This window comes from Lathyrus oleraceus, chromosome 1 (assembly GCF_024323335.1).
Source record: "Lathyrus oleraceus cultivar Zhongwan6 chromosome 1, CAAS_Psat_ZW6_1.0, whole genome shotgun sequence".
Taxonomy (NCBI): Eukaryota; Viridiplantae; Streptophyta; class Magnoliopsida; order Fabales; family Fabaceae; genus Lathyrus; species Lathyrus oleraceus.
In genome coordinates this window covers 332,401,983-332,425,204 of record NC_066579.1, presented here as the reverse complement: position 1 = coordinate 332,425,204, position 23,222 = coordinate 332,401,983, and the positions used below count along the sequence as shown (strand labels likewise).

At 38.7% G+C, this 23,222-nt stretch overlaps 1 protein-coding gene across 1 annotated transcript; it reads right to left on the bottom strand.

Annotated features, from left to right (window-relative positions):
• Positions 1–15,016: 15,016 nt before the first annotated feature.
• On the bottom strand, positions 15,017–21,044 carry LOC127134278 (protein EMSY-LIKE 3). The gene is made up of 10 exons (XM_051061791.1): positions 20,765–21,044; positions 19,689–19,897; positions 19,496–19,605; positions 19,119–19,371; positions 18,797–19,015; positions 18,643–18,711; positions 15,884–16,126; positions 15,724–15,792; positions 15,541–15,604; positions 15,017–15,415 (listed from the first exon to the last, which is right to left on the bottom strand). Exons 1-10 carry the CDS (start codon positions 20,790–20,792, stop codon positions 15,366–15,368), a joined length of 1,314 nt encoding a protein of 437 aa, XP_050917748.1. The 5' UTR covers positions 20,793–21,044; the 3' UTR covers positions 15,017–15,365.
• Positions 21,045–23,222: the final 2,178 nt, after the last annotated feature.

The window sequence follows — 23,222 nt, the reverse complement described above, 5'->3', positions numbered from 1 at the left end:
TCGCAGGACATGACCGTAATACCGTAATACCGTAAGGCAACAAAGAGAGGTCCAAGATCACATATTCAAAGGCAATATTTTACAATCAATTAGGTAGTTGTAATCAATTAGGTAATTAGGTCCACATTATAATCAATTAGGTAATTAGGGTGAATCTCCACAAGGGTATCCCACAAATAAAGTGGAATACCTAGCAAGCTACTTTCTCCGGGAGTATGTGAACCCTTACAAAATTCAGCAAACAGGTAAGAATACCAAATCAGGGTGCAATCGAGAATTACACCACAAAAGAAACACAGTGGTAGGAATGTCAGGCAAAATAACGCATGGTTAGAATAAAACAGATCAGATAAGCATAGAACAGAACAGAAAAATCAGCGACTGTCACGTTCGCCCCTGCCTCGCCTAGCGAAGGCTTAGCGAATACTCGCTACATGCTCGCTTAGCGATGTGCTAGCGAGCGGCTGCGGGTTCTGGTTTTGGTAACAGTATAATTCCAGAAAGCTCCAAACCCTATGGCATCCATTACAGAAATTACATGGTTAAACGTTCAAGATATTCATACATACTTAAATTCACATGCAAAGCTTAAGATATTTTTATAAATTCAATCATAATGCCACATGCAAATTGAGAACATAAAGCGGTAATAGTAATGCAAACCTGTTTGCAACTGAATTGCAACCTTGAATTGGCAAGTCACTCTTAGGGTTGGCGCCGGATTGAGTTGGGCGGAGGTAACCTTGGTGCAGATGAGTTTCCTTCAGGGTTTCCTTGAGGGTTGCTCTGAATTCTCTGGGTTAGCCTCCAGGGTTTGCTGTGTTGCTTCTGTTAGGGTTTCCTTGCTAGGGTTTATGTCCGTCTGCCTCTGTCCCCTTTTTCTGAATGAAGCTCTGCTATTTATAATAATTTTTGTGACCTGATGGGCTCAGAATGAAGCCCAGAATTTTCTGGTATTCGCAAGCTTCGCTAGGCGAGTGGAGTAGCGAAGGGTTCGCTAGGCGAAGGAGTTGCTCGCCTAGCGAGCATGCCAGTTTGGGCCATTTTCTGGATTTGGCCACCTATGTGTTGGGTCTTTGTTCTTTTAAGATCAATGCCTTGAACAATGAGTTGGAGTGTCTTGAAAGACTAACGGGCAAATTTTGGGGTATGACACTGATCAAAGGCTCTCTTCATCCGACTTTGATACAACTGCCCATGACAAATGTTTGTCATTCGCTTCTCTTCGATAAGACTCAACTCATTGAACCTTGTCTGAATCCATTCAGCTTCGTCTAACTTGACATCCAACAGGACTCTTAGAGAAGGAATCTCCACTTCCACAGGTAGGACTGCTCCCATACCATACACAAGGGAGTAAGGGGTTGCCTCGGTCGATGTACATACTAAAGTACGGTACCCATGCAAGGCGAAGGGTAGCATCTCATGTCAATCTCTGTACGTAACGACTATCTTCTGCACAATCTTCTTTATGTTCTTATTTGCCGCTTCAACAGCACCGTTCATCTTAGGGCGGTAAGGGGAAGAATTGTGATGCTGAATGTTGAAGTTCTGGCACAACTCCTTCATCATTTTGTTGTTGAGATTAGAACCATTATCAGTAATGATTCTTTCGGGAATCCCATAGCGACAAATGATTTCTTTCTTGATGAATCGGACAACCACATGTCTGGTGACATTCGCGAACGATGCTGCTTCGACCCACTTGGTGAAATAGTCGATGGCAACAAGGATGAAGCGATGCCCATTGGAGGCGGTCGGCTCAATCTTTCCAATCATATTGATGCCCCACATAGAAAAAGGCCACGGCGAAGACATCACATTCAAAGGATTTGGCGGCACATGTACCTTATCAGCATAAATCTGGCATTTATGACACTTCCGAGCATATTTGAAACAATCAGATTCCATGGTCATCCAGTAATAACCCGCTCTCAACAATTTCTTAGCCATTGCGTGTCCGCCGACATGAGTATCGAATGAGCCTTCATGAACTTCCTGCATTAACATGTCTGCTTCGTATCTATCCACGCATCTGAGCAAAACCATGTCGAAGTTCCTCTTATACAACACATCATCTTTGTTCAAGAAGAAACTGCCTTCCAATCTCCTCAAAGTCTTTCTATCATTGTTGGATGCCCCTACATGGTACTCTTGATTCTTTAGAAAGCACTTGATGTCGTGATACTAGGGCTTGTCGTCAACTACCAGTTCAGCAGCAAACACATACGCGGCCCTGTCGAGGCGCATCACATCGATCCTGGGAGCATGGTTCCACCGAATCACGTTGATCATGGAGGATAGAGTGGCAAGAGCATCTTCCATCTGGTTCTCATCACGAGGTATGTGATACAGCTTTGCTGTTGTGAAGAAAGTCAATAGTCTTCTCGTGTAATCTCTATAAGGGACCAGATTGGGCTAGAGAGTGTTCCAATCACCATTCACTTGATTGATTACCAGAGCTGAATCTCTGAAGATGTCCAAAGTCTTGATTCTCAAATCAATGGCTTGCTCAATACCCAAGATACATGCTTCATACTCAGCTTCATTATTGGTGCACTTGAAAGTCAGACGAGCGGTGAAAGGCATGTGGGCACCTTTCGGAGTTGTAATGACAGCACCAATTCCACTTCCTCTGGCGTTGACGGCCCCATCAAACATTAAAGTCCACTTTTCGTCTGGATCAGGTCCCTCTTCAACAACTGGCTCTTCACAGTCTTTCATCTTGAGGAACATGATGTCTTCGTCTGGAAAACCAAACTTCATCGGCTCATAATCTTCAACCGGCTGTTGAGCAAGATAGTCTGACAGAATACTCCCTTTGATGGCTTTCTGGGAAGTATGCTGGATGTCGTACTCTGTCAGTACCATTTGCCAACGAGCAACCCTTCCGGTGAGAGCTGGCTTCTCAAATATATACTTGACTGGATCCATCTTGAAGATCAATAAGGTTGTGTGAGACATCATGTATTGTCTCAATCGCTTAGCAACCCATGCAAGTGCACAACATGTTTTTTCAAGCATTGAGTATCTCGACTCGCAATCTGTGAATTTCTTACTCAGGTAGTAGATGGAATGCTCTTTCCTACCTGTCTCGTCGTGTTGACCGAGAACACAACCCATGGAATTGTCTAGTACTGTCAAATACATAATCCGCGGTCTCCCTGGGACCGGAGGCACAAGGATAGGAGGATTCTGCAAATACTCTTTTATCTTCTCGAACGCCCTTTGACAATCATCATTCCACCTGATAGCCTGATCTTTTCTCAACAATTTGAATATTGGCTCACACGTGGCTGTTAGGTGAGAGATGAACCTTGCAATGTAGTTCAACCTCCTTAAGAAACCACGGACTTGTTTCTCTGTTCTTGGCTCAGGCATTTCCTGTATCGCTTTCACTTTGGCTGGATCCACCTTAATCCCTTTTCTGCTAACAACAAAACCCAGTAGTTTTCCAGATCTCACCCCAAAAGTACACTTGTTCGGATTAAGCCTCAGCTTGAATTTCCTCAAACGCTCAAACAGTTTCTGCAAATTCACCAAATGTTCTTCTTCTGTCTGAGATTTAGCAATCATATCATCAACATAAACCTCGATTTCATGATGAATCATGTCATGGAACAGAGTCACCATCGCTCGCTGATATGTTGCTCTGACATTTTTCAGACCAAACGGCATCACCTTGTAACAGAAGGTGCCCCATGGGGTTATGAATGTTGTCTTCTCCATGTCTTCTGGTGCCATCTTAATTTGATTATAGCCAGAAAAGCCATCTATGAAGGAGAATACCGAGAACTGAGCCGTGTTATCCACCAAAACGTCAATGTGAGGTAAGGGGAAATCATCTTTAGGACTAGCCCTGTTCAGATCCCGGTAGCCAACACACATTCGTACCTTTCCATCCTTCTTAGGTACCGGAACGATATTTGCAACCCATGGCGGATAATTTGTGACTGCTAGAAACCCTGCATCCAACTGTTTTTGCACTTGTTCCTTTATCTTGACAGCCATCTCTGGTCTTGTTCTTCTGAGCTTCTGCTTGACCGGAGGGCAACCTTCTTTGAGCGGCAAGCGATGTACCACGATGTCTGTGTCAATCCCTGGCATGTCCTGATAAGACCAAGCGAAGATGTTAACATACTCTTGCAGTAATTCAATCAACCCCTTCTTCACATTGTCTTCCAAAGCAGCCCCTATCTTGATTTCTCTCTTGGCGTCCTCAGTGTCGAGATTAATCACTTCAACAGACTATTGATGCGGTTGAATGACCCTTTCCTCTTGTTTTAATAACCTGGTAAGTTCTTCAGGGAGTTCACAGTCTTCATCACCCTCTTCTTCAGCTTGAAAGATTGGATTTTCAAAGTAGAAGCGAGCCATAGCAGAACCGTTATCAATAGGATCCGGTGATGTGCATCTGCATGAGTGATGGTATGTGCTTATGAGTGTGAACAAGGAATGAAAACTAAATAAAACATTGCCAAATATTTTTTGATTTTTGAAAACTGCAAAAATAGAAAGACAGTGAACAAAATATTTGAATGCAAAAAAAGACATCCTTTATTTATGATAAAAAAATGCAAGTGTCCACATATATGAGCCCTACAATGAGTCATTACGCCCTGGAGGAACGTAAGACTTGGATATGCATGAATAAACAAAGAAAATTACTCCTCCAGACAAGTGGCTTGGACAATCTCCTCAGAAGACCAATTGTTGAGAACTTCACCCGGGATCCTCGGACGCACCCAGTTATCGATGTCGCAATCACTATCCCCATCTTCATTGTTGACCGCAGAGACTAATTTGACTTCTCCTTCAACCATGTTAACGTTGGCTCCACCATGCTGGGGCATGGGATTGTTGACGACATTAGGAGTTGGTGCGAAGTTAACGGCCTTTGAATCAATGAGGTCCTGAACTACGTGCTTAAAAGCTTTGCAGTTCTCAATATTGTGGCCAGGTGCCCCAGAGTGGAAGCTACACCTAGCGTTGGCGTCATAACCCACCGGAAGCCTACCAACGGGGGGAGCCAGAGTGCGCAACTGCACAAGTTGTAGTTGTTGAAGACTAGAAAGCAACTGAGCGTACGACATTGGAAGAGTGTCAAAACGCCGGTCCATCGTCCTTGGCCTCGGTTGATAGGCGGGTCTGTTACCCGGTTGTTGTGGTTGGTACTGAGCTGGTTGACGCTGTGGTTGTTGTTGTAGTGGTGTTGCAGCTGGAATGGTCACAGCCGCAACATACGGTTGCTGATGATAGTTCTGAAAGTTATTCCTCCGGTTACCCCTGTTCTGATAAGAAGATATGGCACTTGCATCCCCTTCTCTCCTCTTCTGTCCCTGAATGAACGACTTCTTCACCCCTGATGAGGATCCATCTCCACTTTGGGTCTTGTATGTCCTCAAGTAATTCTCCACCCTCTCTCTGGTAGAGACTACATCAGCAAAATTGGAGGCATTGCAACCCACCAGGCGCTCCAAATAAGGTCCTGGCAGAGTGTTCATGAACATGTTAGCCATTTCTTTCTCCAACATAGGAGGTTGAACACGGGAAGCTGTTTCTCTCCAGCGTTGAGTGTATTCTCTGAAGCACTCATTGCTTTTAAGAGACAGATTTTGAAGTTGAGTTCTGTCCGGAGCCATGTCTGCATTATACTGATACTGCTTCACGAAAGCCTCAGCCAAATCCCTCCAGCAACGGATGTGGGCTCTGTCCAGCCTGATATACCATTCCAGGGATACCCCAACTAGGATGTCCTGGAAAAAGTACATAAGCAACTTTTCGTCATCGGAGTATGTAACCATTTTACGGAAATAAGCTTGCACATGGGTCTTCGGGCAAGAGTTGCCATTGTATTTGTCAAATATCGGGACCTTGAATTTCGGTGGCACTCTCACACCTGGGACCAGCCCCAAGTCAACAACATCTACTCCCAGAGGATTCTGTCCTTCCACTGCCTTCAACCTCTCTTCCAATCTTCTAAACATGGGGTCCACACCATGACCCATACCAAAGTCTTCCTGCAGCAGGGGGAACTGATCGTCCTGATCATCATGAACGGGCTGTTGACCGGAGGTGACATGTAGGATTGGGATAGGCCCCGGTCCATTGATTCATGCGGATTTTCATCTCGGCGAACTCTGCCTGTAGGCTTTCCATTACTCTCTGTTGGTTTCTGCGGGTACCATACTAGTGAATGCCTGGGTCAGCTATCCTGCTGATTGGAACATCAAACAAACTGAGAACACTGTGGCGGTACCTGTTATGCAAGACATGCTAATGAATATGTAAATGCAATTACATGTTTATCAATTCCAAAGGTATTCTACCCCCTTGATTCCAGTCTCTCAATAGATAAACGATGTAAAAAAAAGACTAAGCCGTTGATGAGAACCAAGAAAATTCCGACTAGAATCAAGTAGAAGATATAAACCCCACAGAAATGGATAAACATGTGTGAATGATTATGAATGCAAAATGATGTGATGCAAAATGATGTGAATGCAGTGTAGTGGCATGGGAATCAGGATCGCTGTATCTGCTTGAACATCTGTCAGGTTGCACTGTCTGGAGAGAAATTAAGAGCACACCAAACAAAGGTCATGAGATGGATCATGTTATCATTCATATCAACCACCCATTTTGGTGGATTATGGTTTACACCTTATCAACACCCAAGTTTCATTGATATTAAGGATACCTGATCGGATCAACCATGAATCAAGGGTTTGTTGCAAGTCACGAGCATGGAGTTTAGGTTAAGAACCACCCAAAAGGAGTGTACTAAGGTTTAAACCTGCCAAACATGTTCTACAAAAGGTTCCCATAGTCATAATCCCATCTTTCGGATATTATCGGAGGAACGACTACTCGTATTCCAAAAATATTCTCAAGAGAGACTCTTATGAGTGTAGTATCGCGTAACAATCGTATCAAATCTTACACTTGAACGACTTTCGCACTACGTCCTACGAATAGGCCAAGATGGGTTTGGTAAACTAAGGTCCTCGGCTTCTAAGGTCTATATTGGAAAAAGTAATGTCTAACCACAACTTACTTGTGTGACATTATTGATCTCAACATGACCTCCACCAAGTGAATGGGCTTGCAAGTCAACTTGCTAAGGAATAACTCCACACAAGTCGACAAGACTATGCCATTCTCCTATCCTAAGTGCACTCGAGTTCGGGTATAGAACTCATCTCACAAAGATCACCAAGCAGCCATAGCCAGCCAACAGATACAGCAATGATATGTACACAATGCAATAAGGTAAAGCAGGTAAATAAATAACTGTACAAAAGCATGAACACCCAATAAACAAACAAACTACAAAAGCTAGGAGGGACTCGCTTAGGGAAACCGGGTCCCCAGCAGAGTCGCCAGCTGTCGCAACCTGAAAAATACAGTGTGCGAAAAAACAACCGGCGAAAGAAAATGACAGAAGAGTCGCCACCGTGCGTTATTTATCCTAAAGGAGGGAAAGGAAACGCTCGAAGTAAACCTGAAAAGAGGAAAGGACAAGACAGGGTCTCGCAACCAAATCTTGGGTTCGGGAGTCGATTATGCGAAGGGAAGGTATTAGCACCCCTACGCATCTGTAGTACTCTACGGGATCCACTTTTGTAGTTCTTGTCTAAAGGGTGTGGGTTTATCTAATGTGTTATTTACTAAAAAAAAAGGGGTTAAATGAAAATGACTCGCGCGGATGTCGCATCCACTGCATACGTATCTCATCTGAATATGAGAATCAGAGTCTTCGTAGCTCGGCTGACCTATGGGTTAGGGGTAATTGTGCTCGCTAAGACATCGCGTCTTATGCCTACGTATCTCATCTGGAATGAGAATCAGAGCAAGTCGTAGTTAGGCTAACTACGGGGTTATGGATTGGGTTTTGGACGAACGACGTCACTACACAATCTACCGGATGCTCGACCTTTAGAGACTTACTCACCTGTAGTAGAAGGAGTAAACGTGTGTCTAGGAGAAGGAAAATCAATGAAGGGTTAGGGTTTGGGATGCTCATGCAAAAAGGCAGTCCTTGACGAAGGAACCGCGCTACCTGCGGGGATACGAACACATACAAAACAAACATGTATAAAGTAAATGTGTCAACAAGGCAATCAGAATAAATCTCCCAAATGGTATCCCACAAGCAAAGTGGAATATCCAGCGAGCTATCCCTGCAAAAGTCATGTGAGCCTTCACAAAAACTCAACAAAAGGGTTAGTGAAACAAGATAAGGATTAGGAGAAAACATGCTACGAAAAACGTAAGTCATATTAGAGCAAAATAGTATGGTTTTTTTATGGATAACAGTATGGTTTCAGAAACCTCAAATCCTGTGGCATACACTTCAGAAATTAAACGACTAAGCATTCAAGGCATAGGTTTCACCCATTCATGCATATGAGAAACCTAACGATATCCACACTTCCAAATTCAAACATAATACATCACACATTTAGAACATTCAAATTGAAGGCGTAAAATAATGGGAATATGGCAAACCTGATTGGAGAGCTTGATTGAAATTGAGTTGCACCCGTGAGGTTTACAAAACAATCTTTAGGGTTTATGTGAGGCAGAGGTGATTCTGTGCAGTTGAGTTCCCTTCAGGGTTTGGAGGTTGCTCTGAACTCTGTTAGCTCTTCTCTCACTATCGTTTTCCTCCAGCCAGGGTAATAGGAATAGAATGAAATTTTGTTTCACTGAAACTCTGAATTTATAACCTGATTTTTGTGGACCTGTGGGCTCAAATGAGAGAGGCCCAAGTCCAAAATTTTCTTTTATATTATTTTTTATTTTTTTTTAATTTATTTTTTTTCAAAACACGTGGGCTTCGTCTAGCGAGCATGACAGCTCATTACCAAACCTTTTCTCCTTCACGATTAACGTTTTGACTGACGAATAGACCCCTGTTGGAAGTAACTCAAGTCTTTCCCTTGTGTTGACTGATCATTTAAATAGAGCCCACAAAGTGTCCTGGATGATGTTCAAGCTTCTTGGATCCGATTCTGATTGCCATGATGAAATGCAAATGCTAAATGACCTAAAAATGAATGCATGCATGAGGTGTAAAGCGTATGCTTCCAGGAAAAATGAAGGGTAAAGTTTGGGGTATTACACCTGTGAATAGATCCTCCATTCTCTCCATTGTACCAGAAAGTATTGTCCCTAGATCTCACCCAGAACCAGAGCAGGATGCCTGCTTTGATACCAATTGAAATTCTGGTATCAGATATGAGATGTCGAAGGTAATGCCACGACACTAATATCTGAGTAATGCAAACAGGATAAAGATAGAGAATAATAATGCAAGAGACACAAGCAATTGTTAACCCAGTTCGGTCCAACTTACCTACATCTGGGGGCTACCAAGCCAGGAAGGAAATTCACTAAAATAGAATCAGTTCAAAGACTCCCCGTACACTTCAACAAGTTACAGTCTTTCTCACCTAATCTCTACCCGTGCAATTTCTACCTAAGCACTCTTAGATATGAGAACCCACTCACTTCCCTACAATCACACCTGTGATTTTAAACAACAATTCCTTGAGAAAAGAAAACACTTTTCAATAACACACACTTGATTTTACTTCACAGTTTCAATCAAGTAGACACACTCTTGATCTTGCTTAACAACTTTGATCAAGAAGACACACACTTGATCTTGCTTAACAACTTTGATCAAGTAGACACACATTCTTGCTTACAAGATTTGAGTGACAAATTACAACCACAAATCAGACCAATTCAATCATCTAAGGATGACTTGAATGGCTTACAAGTCTCACGACTAAACAAGACACAAACCCTAGCTCTCTCTCAGTATTTCGCTCTGTATTGGTTGTGTGTTCAATCAGGTTTTCCAAGTCCCTTTTTATAGAAGCTTTCAGCTGGGCTTGGACATATTGAAAACCCTAAACTATTTTCCAATCAAATCTTCTCATGACAGCTGGTTAGATCTCCTTGGAAAATAAGTAAACCAGGTTGTAATCAATTATTGAATGCGCCTGCAAATCAGATCTTCAATCATACATAGATTGCCATTAAATGCGCAATCACAAATAGATAACATTCACTCTGAATGTTCTGTGTATAGGATGTCATGACATCGGGTCTGACATCCTGGAACAATCCTGCATAATTCCATAATTCCTTTTATAACTTCCAGCAGGTACAAGCATATCAGATGCCATGACATTGTGTATGACATTCTGAAACAATCCTGCATAATTATGTTTCTTAAGCTCGAACAGGTACACAATATCAGATGCCATGACATGGTGTATAACATTCTAAAACAATCCTGCATAATTATGTTTCTTAAGCTCCAGCAGGTACAAATGATATCTCATGTTAAGACATCACACTCAACATCTTGTGAACACTCTTTGTTTTACCAAAATTGTTGCCAACACTTAGAACCAACAAAGAGGACCATTGGAATCTAGAATTCCAATGGAACCCTCGAGTGATCGATCCTGAAGCACATATTTTGGATTAGTCCTTCATTCTTTCTTTCGTTCCTAAAACACTTAATAAACTTGGGACTAAAAAAGACCGTTGGAGTCTAGAATTCTAGTGGAACCCTTGAACAATTGATTCCAAGGCACGCGTCCTATTCTTATCAAGCATTTGTTGCCCATCAAACAAATTTCTTAAATACCTTGAATGAAAAAGAACCGTTGGAATATAGGATTTTGGTAGAATCCTGAATGATTGATCTTGAGGCTCGTGTCTCGTTCTCATCAAGCGTTGTCATTCACTTATAAAACGTTCAACCAATCAAACTCTTTTTCTCGTTGTTGTGCGATATTCAAAAAACTTTTTCAAAATGAAAGATATTTTGTCTCGAGACGATGCTAGGGAATGCTTCATCCGCAATCGTGTGAGTTGAGGTAAGTGACGTTTTCCTGTGAATATTGATTTGTAAATCCATTCAATGTGATGCAAACATATGCTCCCCACTTGTTTTGGGTAAGTAATGTTTTCCGTCGATTGATACAAAATAGCTTTCGCTAAAATCGACCAACAAACAAAAAATTTCTACCCAGAGCTACGTATGCATTGAGTTCTCCATCGCACCCGGAGATACGTAGGAGCAAAACCCACAATCTTGTCAGACACATTAATAAAAAAAATTGTTATGACCCCTTTCCTTTTTTCTTTTCATTTTTAATCACTAGAAGAAAACAATTAACATAAGCTAACATTCAATCGCAAGTTAAGCTAAAAGGTTCCCGTTGAGTACAACGAACGTGAGGGTTGTTAATACATCCCCCTTGCGTAATCGACTCCCGAACCCAAATATGGTTGCGACGACCGTGTTCTTTTCAAAGTTTTTATCGATATTTTCTTTTTCCTTCATTAGATTAAATAAAGTTCGATGGAGAATCTGTTCGAACACATTTTTTCAACGAACGTGCGATGCGCTTTGCGAAGGATCCTATTTTTCGAGGTACGACAATCCTCATAATGGAGAGATACGTTACAAAGATGAGAACCCTTAGCAACACCTTTATTGACTGGTTCATCCCCATCATGAACTTCCTTGTTCATATGGTTAGGAATGTCTTAACAACATTATCAATGTTGTTACTCACATTACTCTCCATGATTTTCCTCATCATGTTGCAAAATGGAATTTCTTCTACTTCCACAATCAAGTACCTATTAAGAGAGGCATTATGCACATCCATCTGATAGAGTTTGAACTTTAGAATACACAACATACTTGGTCTCAATATGATGGCTCCATGATGGTCAAACATTTGAGCATCACAAACTCTTCCATACTCTTCATCATGTAGCATATTGTTTCCTTACATGTCTGTAATACTTTGCTATTCCTCAAGACCACTAAGATCAAATTCTTCATTATCATCAGGAGTCATATTATCTATAGATAGTGTTCCCTTGGTAAATAATCCACACACCTTGCTATTTATAGCATAAACCCTAAGTAAGCTTCCATCCTTACTATTCACATCATCACACAATCTCTCCATATGATCAACACGGCCATCGCCCTTAATCTCTTCATGGACATGGTCATCATTCTCCTAATGCATTTGAGATTTTGTGAACATGTCGCACAAGATGTCTGGCTCATATTTATCAACATCTTGAACCATATTAATTTCTTGGGTTTCTTCACCAACCTACATGTGAATGAGATTATGATTTCTCATAGGCTCATACATGAGTGAGACTTCAATCATGATTCCTCCAGCAACTAGATCAGTCTTATCAACCTGTGGAATGTTGTGGAAAGCAATATCTAGAACATGTTTCTTGTCATACATCATGTCGATGGACTTCAAGACTTTAAGAGTAACATCAATTCTAAACACACTATCATGTTTTTGGTTAATCAAAACTCCAGACATATGAGAAGGAATGCCATAATCCCTATTCTTCTTCTTCTTAACCATTATTTGTTGTCCAATGTAGGGAGGACCTCCAGCCTAACCATCAGCCTTCCCTTCAAAGAAAACTTCTTGTTTGAGTTTCATAAAGTCCATATGTGGTAAATCAAAAGTATGAGAAATATGTTGAACCATCTTGTATGACATTTTGGTTTGCTTCTCAATATGGAAAACTTCATAACTACTTTCTTCTTCAGCATTGAGATAAGTACCAGTATGACAACTTTCTCTGTAAGAATATTCAAGCTTTATGCAACATAGTTTATTTTCAGTTTCTAGCATGTCTTCCATTATGTCAGAAACATGAACTTCAACATTCTGCTTTGTAGTGGCAGACACCATCTTCATCTTTACAAATATCTTTCTTCTATGGTTATCACAAGGTGAAACAAAGTTGCTTTCTCCTGTCATTTGTCTAATATAGATACTTACAAGATACCAATCTTCACAAGAGAACTTCTCGTGGGAGAAATGTGCAACAAAAACATTAGGCTTTCCAAGTCAAACTTGTTGATGTTGCCTTTGACACTTCTCATTCCACCGAGGATACAAAAGTTAATGATGTGGTTTCCTATCATACAACTTACAGTAGTACATGGGAATGGAGGAGACACACTTAAGAAACTGGTAATCATGTTTGACTCGATGCTGAGACATGTTACCTGACATTATGCATTTTGTTTTCTGAACATGAGCAATACATCTTTTCTCAGAATGTGATTTCTCATTAGTATGCATTTCCTTTTTCATGCCTTTGAGAGTAACACCATTATTTTCCTTATTAAATCCACCTTCGTCAACATTAGTGACATTGGAGATTCTTCTTTGATCCATTGGAAAATTTGAGCATTCAACTTGAATGTGTCCCAAGTCTTTGCAATTTAGACATTGGATCTCTTTCCATCTGTAGGAGTAGTTGAGATTTTTTCTTTCACCATCCTTCTCTTTATGCTGATTATTCTTGACAATGGTAGAGACGTTCTTCCTAGATATCTTGTCAAGTTGTCTTATGACTTTATTAAAGATCTTAGCAAGCCAGAGATTCTCTTTAGAAATACATTCTACTTGGACATCACAATCTTCATAACTGTAACAATCTTTGGAGGATTCTTAGCACCATAACACAACTTTGGTTGATGAACAAATCCTTCTTTATTGAAGTTATCCATCTTGAACAGAATAAGAACCCTAAAACTCACCCAAACAGAACAGAGTGTTCGCTCTGATGACAATTAAAATTCTGTTTCAGAGGGGACAAATGTTGGACCAAATGCCTGGAACAACAAGTGCTACTGATTTTTTAAGAGATTACAGCTTTTGGGGACAGATGTCAAATACGATGTCTGGGACATTGTAAACCAGAAACAAACAAAAATAGTTTGCAAGTAAGATATGATAGATTAATTTTTACAAGATGATGAAGTAGAAAAGTAATAAAGGGAACACAGAAAATTGGTAACTCAAGAAAGGAAATTCACTACTTCGAATTAGAACAATTAGTCTTATAAGAACCTTCAACCCCTATGAAGTTTTATGCCACTCCCTAATCCTAGTGATTTTCTATTTAGGTCTCTCCCTAAATATGAAAACTCACTCACTTTCTTTTATCACTAATCGCAAGTGATCAACTTAACCATTAACATAATGATTGTTGAATTTACAACTCCATTAAAACAAGCCAACAACTATGCCAAATTATTGAAACATATAGTGGTGTACACAAAGATTCAATCCTAATCTGGTTATGGCATTAGCATGGAATACAAGAAACATATAGTGTTCTCAAACTTATAGATTTAATATCTTGGAATAAGGTTTACAACATAATTAACAAACCAAACTATATGCCTTATGATATGAAAGGAGGTGCTAGAATGGTGTGCAAACAAAGACTCAAAAAATAAACATTAAAACTAGATATCTTCAAAACTTGCACACTTCAAAAGTGAGGTTTGAACATGTCTCCTTATATACTATCCAATTAATAATAAAAATTTCAAAAACTAACCACAAAAAATTAAAAAACTAGTCATAGTTATTGTTTTGATAATATTCAATTTATACCCATAAGAGTGATGAACACCAAAATTTCAAACTTAAAAAATTAAAATAATTATTTAAATCTCTCTTTTACTAACATTACATGGTTTCTGATTTATAAAAATTAATAAATTATGTAAAATAGCGAATAAACATACATATAAATTTAAAATTATACCTTAATTAAGAATATGATGTAAAATTATGATATTTTAGACAAATAGAGACTTCTCGAAGCGGGAGATATGTTTGTTATGTTTGTTGTCCCCACTTTCGAAGTATCATCAGAGAACTTTGTTCCCCGTCCCTGTTCGGCAGGAGACAATTCCCAACCTTTGGGGTCTCAATCGGGACAATACCGGCAAGGATCTCCACTATTAGATGCAAATTGATATCCTTATTCATCACTAAAATGTCCAAGATCAATGAGAAATGTTCAATCACTAAAATGTCCATGATCAATGAGAATTGTTCATCACTAAAATGTCTATTTATGTTAAAATTAAAATAAAGTAAATCTATTTAATTCTTAAAGAATGGTGTATTTAACATGAAGTGTAATTCATGCTTCTCTTAAAGGAATGCAATTTATCCTATATTTTGAATGAAAGAGTCAACTCTTAATTTGATACAACAAATACTATCATACTTTTTTTACAAGCATTAGCTGATCCTAAGTCAAACTTTACCCTCAATAAATAATTATTACCAAATTACAAAATATTCATCCTACTTGAATAACTAATGCACAAGACAAGCTCAAACGCTATATCATCTGTCAGTTAAGTTAATCTTTTATGACACAATACATGAGAAAATCTATGCTTTTCCATCATTTTATGCTTTTTCCTTAAATGTCTCATTTTCCCATTGTACAACGTTGGTGTTCCATCATTCTCGATCCATTGATTTACCATGTGAGAAATGGTGACCACCCTCATCTGTATAAACAATAAGATCATCAAGAAAGGTAGGTTATATACACAGAATCAAGTTAGGAACTAATTGCCATTACATGTCAGATGATACTGTAAAAGTGCAATTAGATATGAAAAATGACAAGTACCACTTTCACCATCAGAAAGCTCTGCAAGTCTTGCAATTGCATCCATAAGAGCTTGCTCATGATTCTGCATTTAATTCATTACATTGGTTATTTTCACATACATGAACCATTTGCAAGAAAATAAGAAAATCCAACGGTTATCCGTAAAAGAATGGCAGACTGGCGTATAAAAATGCCTCATACCTTCAATAGTTTCTTGGCTTTCTCAATTTCGTGTGCATCAGGATGATTTGCACTGAACACCCTTTCCACCTGTCAAGTTCTCCAGAAATTTAAATATTTTTCATGAAAAGATGAAACAATCTCAATTGAAGAGTATTCTAGTTCAACCGTTTTTAATTACCTCTTTAACTAGTGTGTCTGTGTGAAGTATTTGTATGTCTTCCAATGCCTTCTTTCCGATTCCGTTCTGGGATGGCAATAAATCTTTTTTGGATTGCCCCTTTGTACCTACCCTACCTCCTCTTCCAGCTCCTGGAATACTATCTCGACCTACTGATCTATTCATCCCCCGACCAGATCCGCCAAAACCCCCACGGTTGATCCCAGGATCCTCACCTACCCACTGAATATCTTCTGGAGAGATCTGCAGTTACAATATTGTATCAAATTAAGTAGCAAGCATATCAAGTAAATAGAAAATATTATTGAACATTCAAAGTATACGGGAAGAGAGGTGCTTCAATTTTATCAAAATTAGGTAACCACCACAGCTAAGGGATAGTGACACTGACACGTCGATACCGGTAATAATTTTAAAAAATGAATAAATTAAATATAATCACAAGTGTCGATGTCAGTTTCAGATACTGACACGAATACACCTTTTTTTTAGAGGTGTTGATATTACAGGGTTAGAAACTAGGGAAGAAATCCCTTCATTACATTATAAATGAAAGAACTTAGAGGGTCTGCAACTCTCTTAATGCCGAAAGGCTCTTATTCTCTCAAATGACAAAATGCTCTCTTATTATCCCTTCTAGAAACCACAGGCTAACGCTAACATAACTAATTATCCCTTGTAGAAACCACGGGCTAACGCTAACATAACTAATTATCCCTTGTAGAAACCACAGGCTAACGCTAACATAACTAACTATTGGGAAACTTGATAATAGGTTGATTAGACTCCAAAAGTTTGAACACATCCAAATAGTATTGTAACACTTGAGACCGGCAAAGGAAGAGAGTGGTTGTCGGTGCTCAAGGCATGACAATGAGCGGCTCCTGACAATTTCTAGGTAAAAACCGAATTCATATCAGAATTAGAGAGATCCTAAAACTGTGCAGGAGCATGATTGAAGAAAGTCTTCTAAGAATTGATTAGTACTACCTATACCAACAAGATTCATTTTCTTTTCAGCAACCTAACAAATAAGAAATCCATAATTACGTGCTTGACTTGAATAGTATTTTGATGGGTGACCTTCTGGAAAGTTTCTAAGAAAGCGTATGAGCAAGGACAAAGCATGCCAAAAAGATCCGTGTTGGTTTGTGGGATCAGTCGGTAATCCTGAAAGCAGTCTAGGACGTCACAGATGGTATCAGAGCAGACCTCTCTCAGTACGATGTGGTTCGAGGACGAACCAAGTGGAATGTTACACTAGAGACCAACAAGGGCGGAAAGTGGTCGTCGGTGCACAAGGCATGACAATGAACGGCTCCTGGTACCTTCTAGATAAAAATCGAATTCATGTCGAAATGAGAGGGATCCTGAAACAGTGCAGGTATGAGACTGCATGGTTGAAGAAAAACTTATAAGAAATGATTAGTACTACCTATACCAACAAGATGCATCTTCTTTTGGGTAGCCTAACAAATAAAAATTTCATAGTTAAACGTACTTGACTTTGATTAGTATTTGGATGGGTGACCTTCTGGGAAGTTTCTCATAAAGCGTGTGAGAGAGGACAAAACATGATGAAAAAATTTGTGTTAATTTGTAGGGTTAGTCGATAATTCTGAAAACAATATGGGACATTGCAAGTACTTTTACCATTTGTATAAATCCTAAGATTTGACCGAGAACCAAATGCTTATGGGAGGGATCCAAACCCGTTCCACTGGACCATCGCACATTAGAGTCCTAACTCTCAATTTAAAGAAGGAAGTGAAAGCTTACCAAAATAGTTCTACAAACATACTAGAGAAATACAAACTTTTCACATAATTAGAGAATAGGATACATTAAAACATTTTTAGAACTCTAGTCAAAGACTTCCAATTACTAAATAAGACAATAGAATACTTAAGTTAAATAATATGCGGTAGAACCAACACAGGAATTAACTGAAACTGACTGCATTGCATTGATAACAAGGTTGGAAGAAACATCCTCTTTAAATAGGAATGAACAGTAACAAATTAGCAATGGTTGGAGCAAAGAACTTGTAGAAATGATAAGACAGAAAATGATAGTCTCAACTATAAGAGCACCTCCTTAAATGAGATGGGAATCGCTCCACTACATTCTCACTGATTTCCCACTTCCCACATATCATGCCCCTTAGCTCCCCTTTTTCACTCCCTTTATAACCACCTACCACATTGCAAAATCAGTCCCCAATCTCCAATTGCCTGCTGTCCATGCATTCTGATATATTGCAACCCATTGCGAGAGACACTTGCAATATTCCCCAACCTATCCGCCTAACATCCGAAGGTCTAACAATTTGTTTTCTAAAAACATGAGATATTCATAATAGTTAAATCTTATTTTATTAATAAAATGAACTTTTTGTTGCCAAGTACATGGCAAATCACTTGTAGGGCTCATCTCATGAGAAGACTAGAAACCTTTCTCAACATTGTCAGGTTGTTGGGCTAGTAAAGGGGAATTAGAGTAGTTGGGAATAGGGATTAGTTTCAGATTATGTGAAAGGATAGCCATCCTTTAGAGGGGAAACTTTTGGGGAAATTACTCCATTTTTATTACAGCTTTCAATAACACATTCCTATTTCTTTATTCTTCCTATCTTTCTTTCATTTCAAATTCTCTAGGTTTGGAACAACACTTTTTTTGGGAAAGGGCTGAAGTTTAGGGAGTCGGTGTAGAAATCACAACAAAAATAACTACTCGACATTAATCCGTGTCAGATATACCTCTGAAAGATTAACCCATTCCCATGTTTCATTTGTACTCCCCATGTCATAGACCAGATGGTGCCGACGCTGAAAAGTTAAAGGTAAAAGTAAGTATGTCAGCTATAAATTAACTGACAAGGAAATCTTAAACTAATTAGGTGGCTGCAAGTACTTCTACTGGATTGTAGTCGGTGATAACAGCCTCATAGAAATTATTGTCATCGGGCCATCTTGTCCGTAATCTCCTACCGTTGAGGGAATCAAACGATGTTCCTTCAGCAAGCTCACTTGCAACCGTACCAGAAGTAACTCTATTAGGTACTTGATTCCTTCCACCTGGTCCTGATGAAGGGTATTGCTTTATAGAAGATGCTCCTGGTAATACTTGGCCCTGCAAAATAAAAGAACCAAAATAAACACAACAATGTTGCTGATGTAGGTTTGCATAGTGGCAAATTATTTTTGAAGCAGCTATGTAACAAGATGTTCCTTACAGGTTTCTGCTTCTTGCCCTTGTGTCCCGGAACAGAACCGCGCTTTCCAACAGAAGAAGATGGCTGGTGGGGTGCAGCCACTGGTTGGGGGTGAAATGAAGGAGAAGGCCCGCCAAAAGATTGTGATGGTACAGACGATGTTATCTTTTGCTTCTTACGAGATGCAGAAACTGTTGGACTTGGAGCTGAATCATGAATAACTTGTCCAGAATTCAGCACACCAGTTTGATGGCCTCCTGTCTGTCTCCACTCCCTTAAATCAACATCCAATAAAGCTTTGATTAACTAGATAATTATTTGTATATGCAAATAGTAATGAAAATCTCACTTCTAAAGCATAGGTCAACAAGGAACCATGTTCTGCAATTTTATCATACCTTATCCTTCGTATGACATCATCTGCATTAACACGGCCTAGAAGTTCTCTGTGTTCCTCATTTGATAATCTTAGTTCTTTCCTTAGTTCTGTTATCAAACTTTCCTTCTCCTGAAGATAATACACGTCATTTAAACCTAATCAAACAAATTCAAAAAAATTAGATAAGTAAAATAGAAATTAAGAAGATGTACCCAAGTAATGGCATCAGCTTGAGCTTTAAAGGCTCGTAAAACTGAACTATACGCTTCCTGCTCAAGTTGGTGAATTTGAGTTTCCATGTCAATTTCACCATACATCCTGGGGTATGACATTGAACCTACTGCAGATCTTCCATTCCCAGCAAGACGTGCCCCTCTAGGAATTCTATTTTGATGTGTTGGTGGAAGATCATCATCAGTTCCTGCAATCGTTATTACATCAAGTGAATAAAAATAAGTATAATAACAAGTGCGACCTGACCACAAATCCTTGAAACACATCAACCAGATTTCACATAGTGCATCAGGTATTGCAATTGCATACGATACGTGCATTTACTAAATATACAATGTGGAAACAATCTACTCAATACAAAAATTAACTAGATAAGAAATACTTTTCATCCTTCTTTAAGTTAAAAGTTTTAACAAACTACTTCCGAATAAAACTGTCAATCAGTGTGAGGAATTAAGAAAGTTACGCTTGAGTAGCTCCCACTATTGTACCGAACTAACTTGAAAAACCAGTTTAGTGGTTCAATCAAGTACATAGAACTAGAAAAACAAGTTTATATATAGTTCAGAACTGCATATATAGAACTAGAACAACATTTTCTAAACAAAACAGAACTGCACCCTCCCTGGTTTTCTTACACTCCATTGAAAAAAACACTCCACTAACAAGTAAATTCACACTTTGAAAACAAGACATTACTAATTACTAATTCCACCATTGAAATCAACTTTTCCAATAAATATCAAAACAAAAAAACTCAAGTCAAAAACCATGCAACATTTTCATTATATCAGTAATCAAATCACACTCTTAAGTTAGTCACTATTCCACATATTACAGAAACATCAAACCAAAACAGATTCCTCAAACATGGCACGAAACCGCGAAATTTTGATGCTAATTGAAATTCTCACCCTAATCAAATCACCAACAAAAAAGAGAAACAATCGAAACAAACCCTAACCCTATAATTAAAAAAGATACCCACAAAAGAAAGGTTCAAAATTTTGGAACAATGTAACAGGAAAGTGAGGAAGTTAAGATTGAAGCTCACCGCTACTATCATAGGGTTCGTAATCCATAGCCAGATTTCACGGGAACAGAAGTTGCAGATCCAAAAGAAAAGCGCAAAAACACAGTTTTCCACCGAGATTGAAAACGAATGAAGAACGAGGAGTATATGATGAGAATGGAACAGAAGAGGAACAATGATTGAGGTTTTGCTGCAGGAATCGAAGATTGTAGGTCTGAAGTGTTGAGTTTCGATTTGTCGTGTCGGACTCGGGCACTGAGTTATGGGTACGAGCGAGTCGAGATTTATTTTTCTTATTTTAAATTTAAATTTTTCATATGAATATGTTTTCTTATTTTATTTTGTGAAAATAAAACAAACAAAAAATATAATAATAATAATAATAATAATAATAATAATAATATATTTTTTGTTTAATCATATCACATCATTTTATTCTAAATTATTATTTTATAATTGTTGGTGCTCTTGTCCTTAAAAGATTTTAATGATAATAAAGTATTTAAAAAATAATAAGAATTATTAATTATTGTTCTAGTATGCAGGGTTAAATGACATTAATCTTGATATAAAATAAGTTAATCATTTAAAAGAACTATTAAGAAGAAGTAAAGTAGTTCCGAATCTAAAGAATCAGAATCAAGCCTTTAGACTCTAAAGAGTCAAGTCAAGTCTTTTAGATGGTCAACTTTATTCAAAGATCAATAAGGTTCTGAAGACTTGAGTAATTTGAAGAAAGCAAATTTTGTCATAAGGAATGACTTTGCAACTTCTGAACAAGTTTCATCAACAATTCTGAAAATTCCTCCTCAAAGGGATATTGTCTAATCAAGTCAACAACTCTAATAGTGTTCATCTAGATTAGTTCTGATCAAGACTTTAATATTAGGCAAAGTTCAGAACATGTGAACCCAATACTCTGAAGTCTCATTTCAACCAGGTTCTGAAGACATAATTTAACTTTTGATCATGCTTTAACCAATTCTATAAAAAAGTCTTTGACTCGGAAAGTTAAGTATAAATATAACAATGACTCAAATCAAGCTTCAACAAACGTCTACAAGAAATCTCCAGTCATAAATTATTTAAAGAAGATCATGTGACAACAGTACATTATTTTATATCAAATCAAGAAAAGTAACGTTGTTAGGATCTTATCTCTCCAATGGTTCTAAACTATACTCTGCTTCTCCCAACGTGTAGGTGTTTAATTGGCTGCATTGTATGGTAAAACACTAGCTGGATTCTAATGTCTTGACTGATGTCATGACATGGTTGTGTAACTGCATTGTAGGTTAGAATATCTAATTGTACTCTTATGTCTTGACTAATGTCATGATATACTTGAGGAGTTTACTGCAGGATTAGCTAATACAGGATTTATTGAATGTCAAAGTGGACGTGGTGACATTCATCCCTGTCAGCAGATACTGAGGAATAGAACAATTGGTGTTCTGTTAGAGCTCAGTATTCATTTCCAGTCTGGTTATCAAGGAAATACCAGACCTGGCATAAAGCCACTGTCTGAATGTCAAACTGGATGTTATTGTAACACCCTTCTAAAATACCCCAATTATTTAATTAAAATAACAATATGTCAATCAGAGTAATATGCAATCAAGGGTGTCACACAGTTACTTCACACCAATCACCAATATAACGGTCATGCTCTTTTATTAAATCAAAACATAAGCATTTGCATAAGACGCAGCGGATAGAAATCTCATCAATCATGTAAAACATTACATGTAAAATGGTTCATAACCAACAATAAAACATTTAAAACGAGTTAAAACACCCCATCCCGATGTTACATCTATCAGAGCACGACCCACTAAGGAGACTACACTAGACTCCAAGCATTAGCTTCTACTCAACTCATTGTTCGTTACCTGAAAAATAGTTGTAAGGGTGAGTTCCTCAATCGATATAACAAGCATTATAAAACATCATGTAATGCTAAGTAAATAACACGTTTCATCACCCAAATCAGATTACACATTCAGTAACAGCAATGTCAACTCAATCATACTCAACATCAACACAACACACAACACACAACACGTGTATAATACTGGAATACATCCATTCATATTATACGCCATATATCAATTATGCAATGAGACTCCATGCATGCGGTACCGACTCTTTGTGAACATATAGTTCACCTCACCGTCCAAATCCAGGCACGGCTACCAAGCCCACTAGTTCCACTCATTTGAGACCTAGTGACTCACTCACTAATTCCTCACCATGGGAATTAGCTACCACCCCAAATGGGCCATGCTATGCACGCTAATCACCTAGCATGCAAACATCAACAACAGTCTAAAATGACTAACTCACTAATTCCTCACCGTGGGAATTAGCTACCACCCTAAAGGCCACAATATGCATGCTAATCATCTAGCAATGCAACATCAACAACAAAATCCACAATGGACATATGCTCACACTCTAAGCCATACAACAGTCCATT

Excerpts from the sequence above, each read along its gene's own strand:
- LOC127134278 (XM_051061791.1), bottom strand. The coding sequence starts at position 20,792 with ATGGATTACGAACCCTATGATAGTAGCG. Across the intron at positions 19,606-19,688 it reads AAGCTGATGCCATTACTTGG|GAGAAGGAAAGTTTGATAAC; the intron begins GTACATCTTCTT and ends TATTATCTTCAG. Across the intron at positions 15,793-15,883 it reads CAGACACACTAGTTAAAGAG|GTGGAAAGGGTGTTCAGTGC; the intron begins GTAATTAAAAAC and ends AGAACTTGACAG.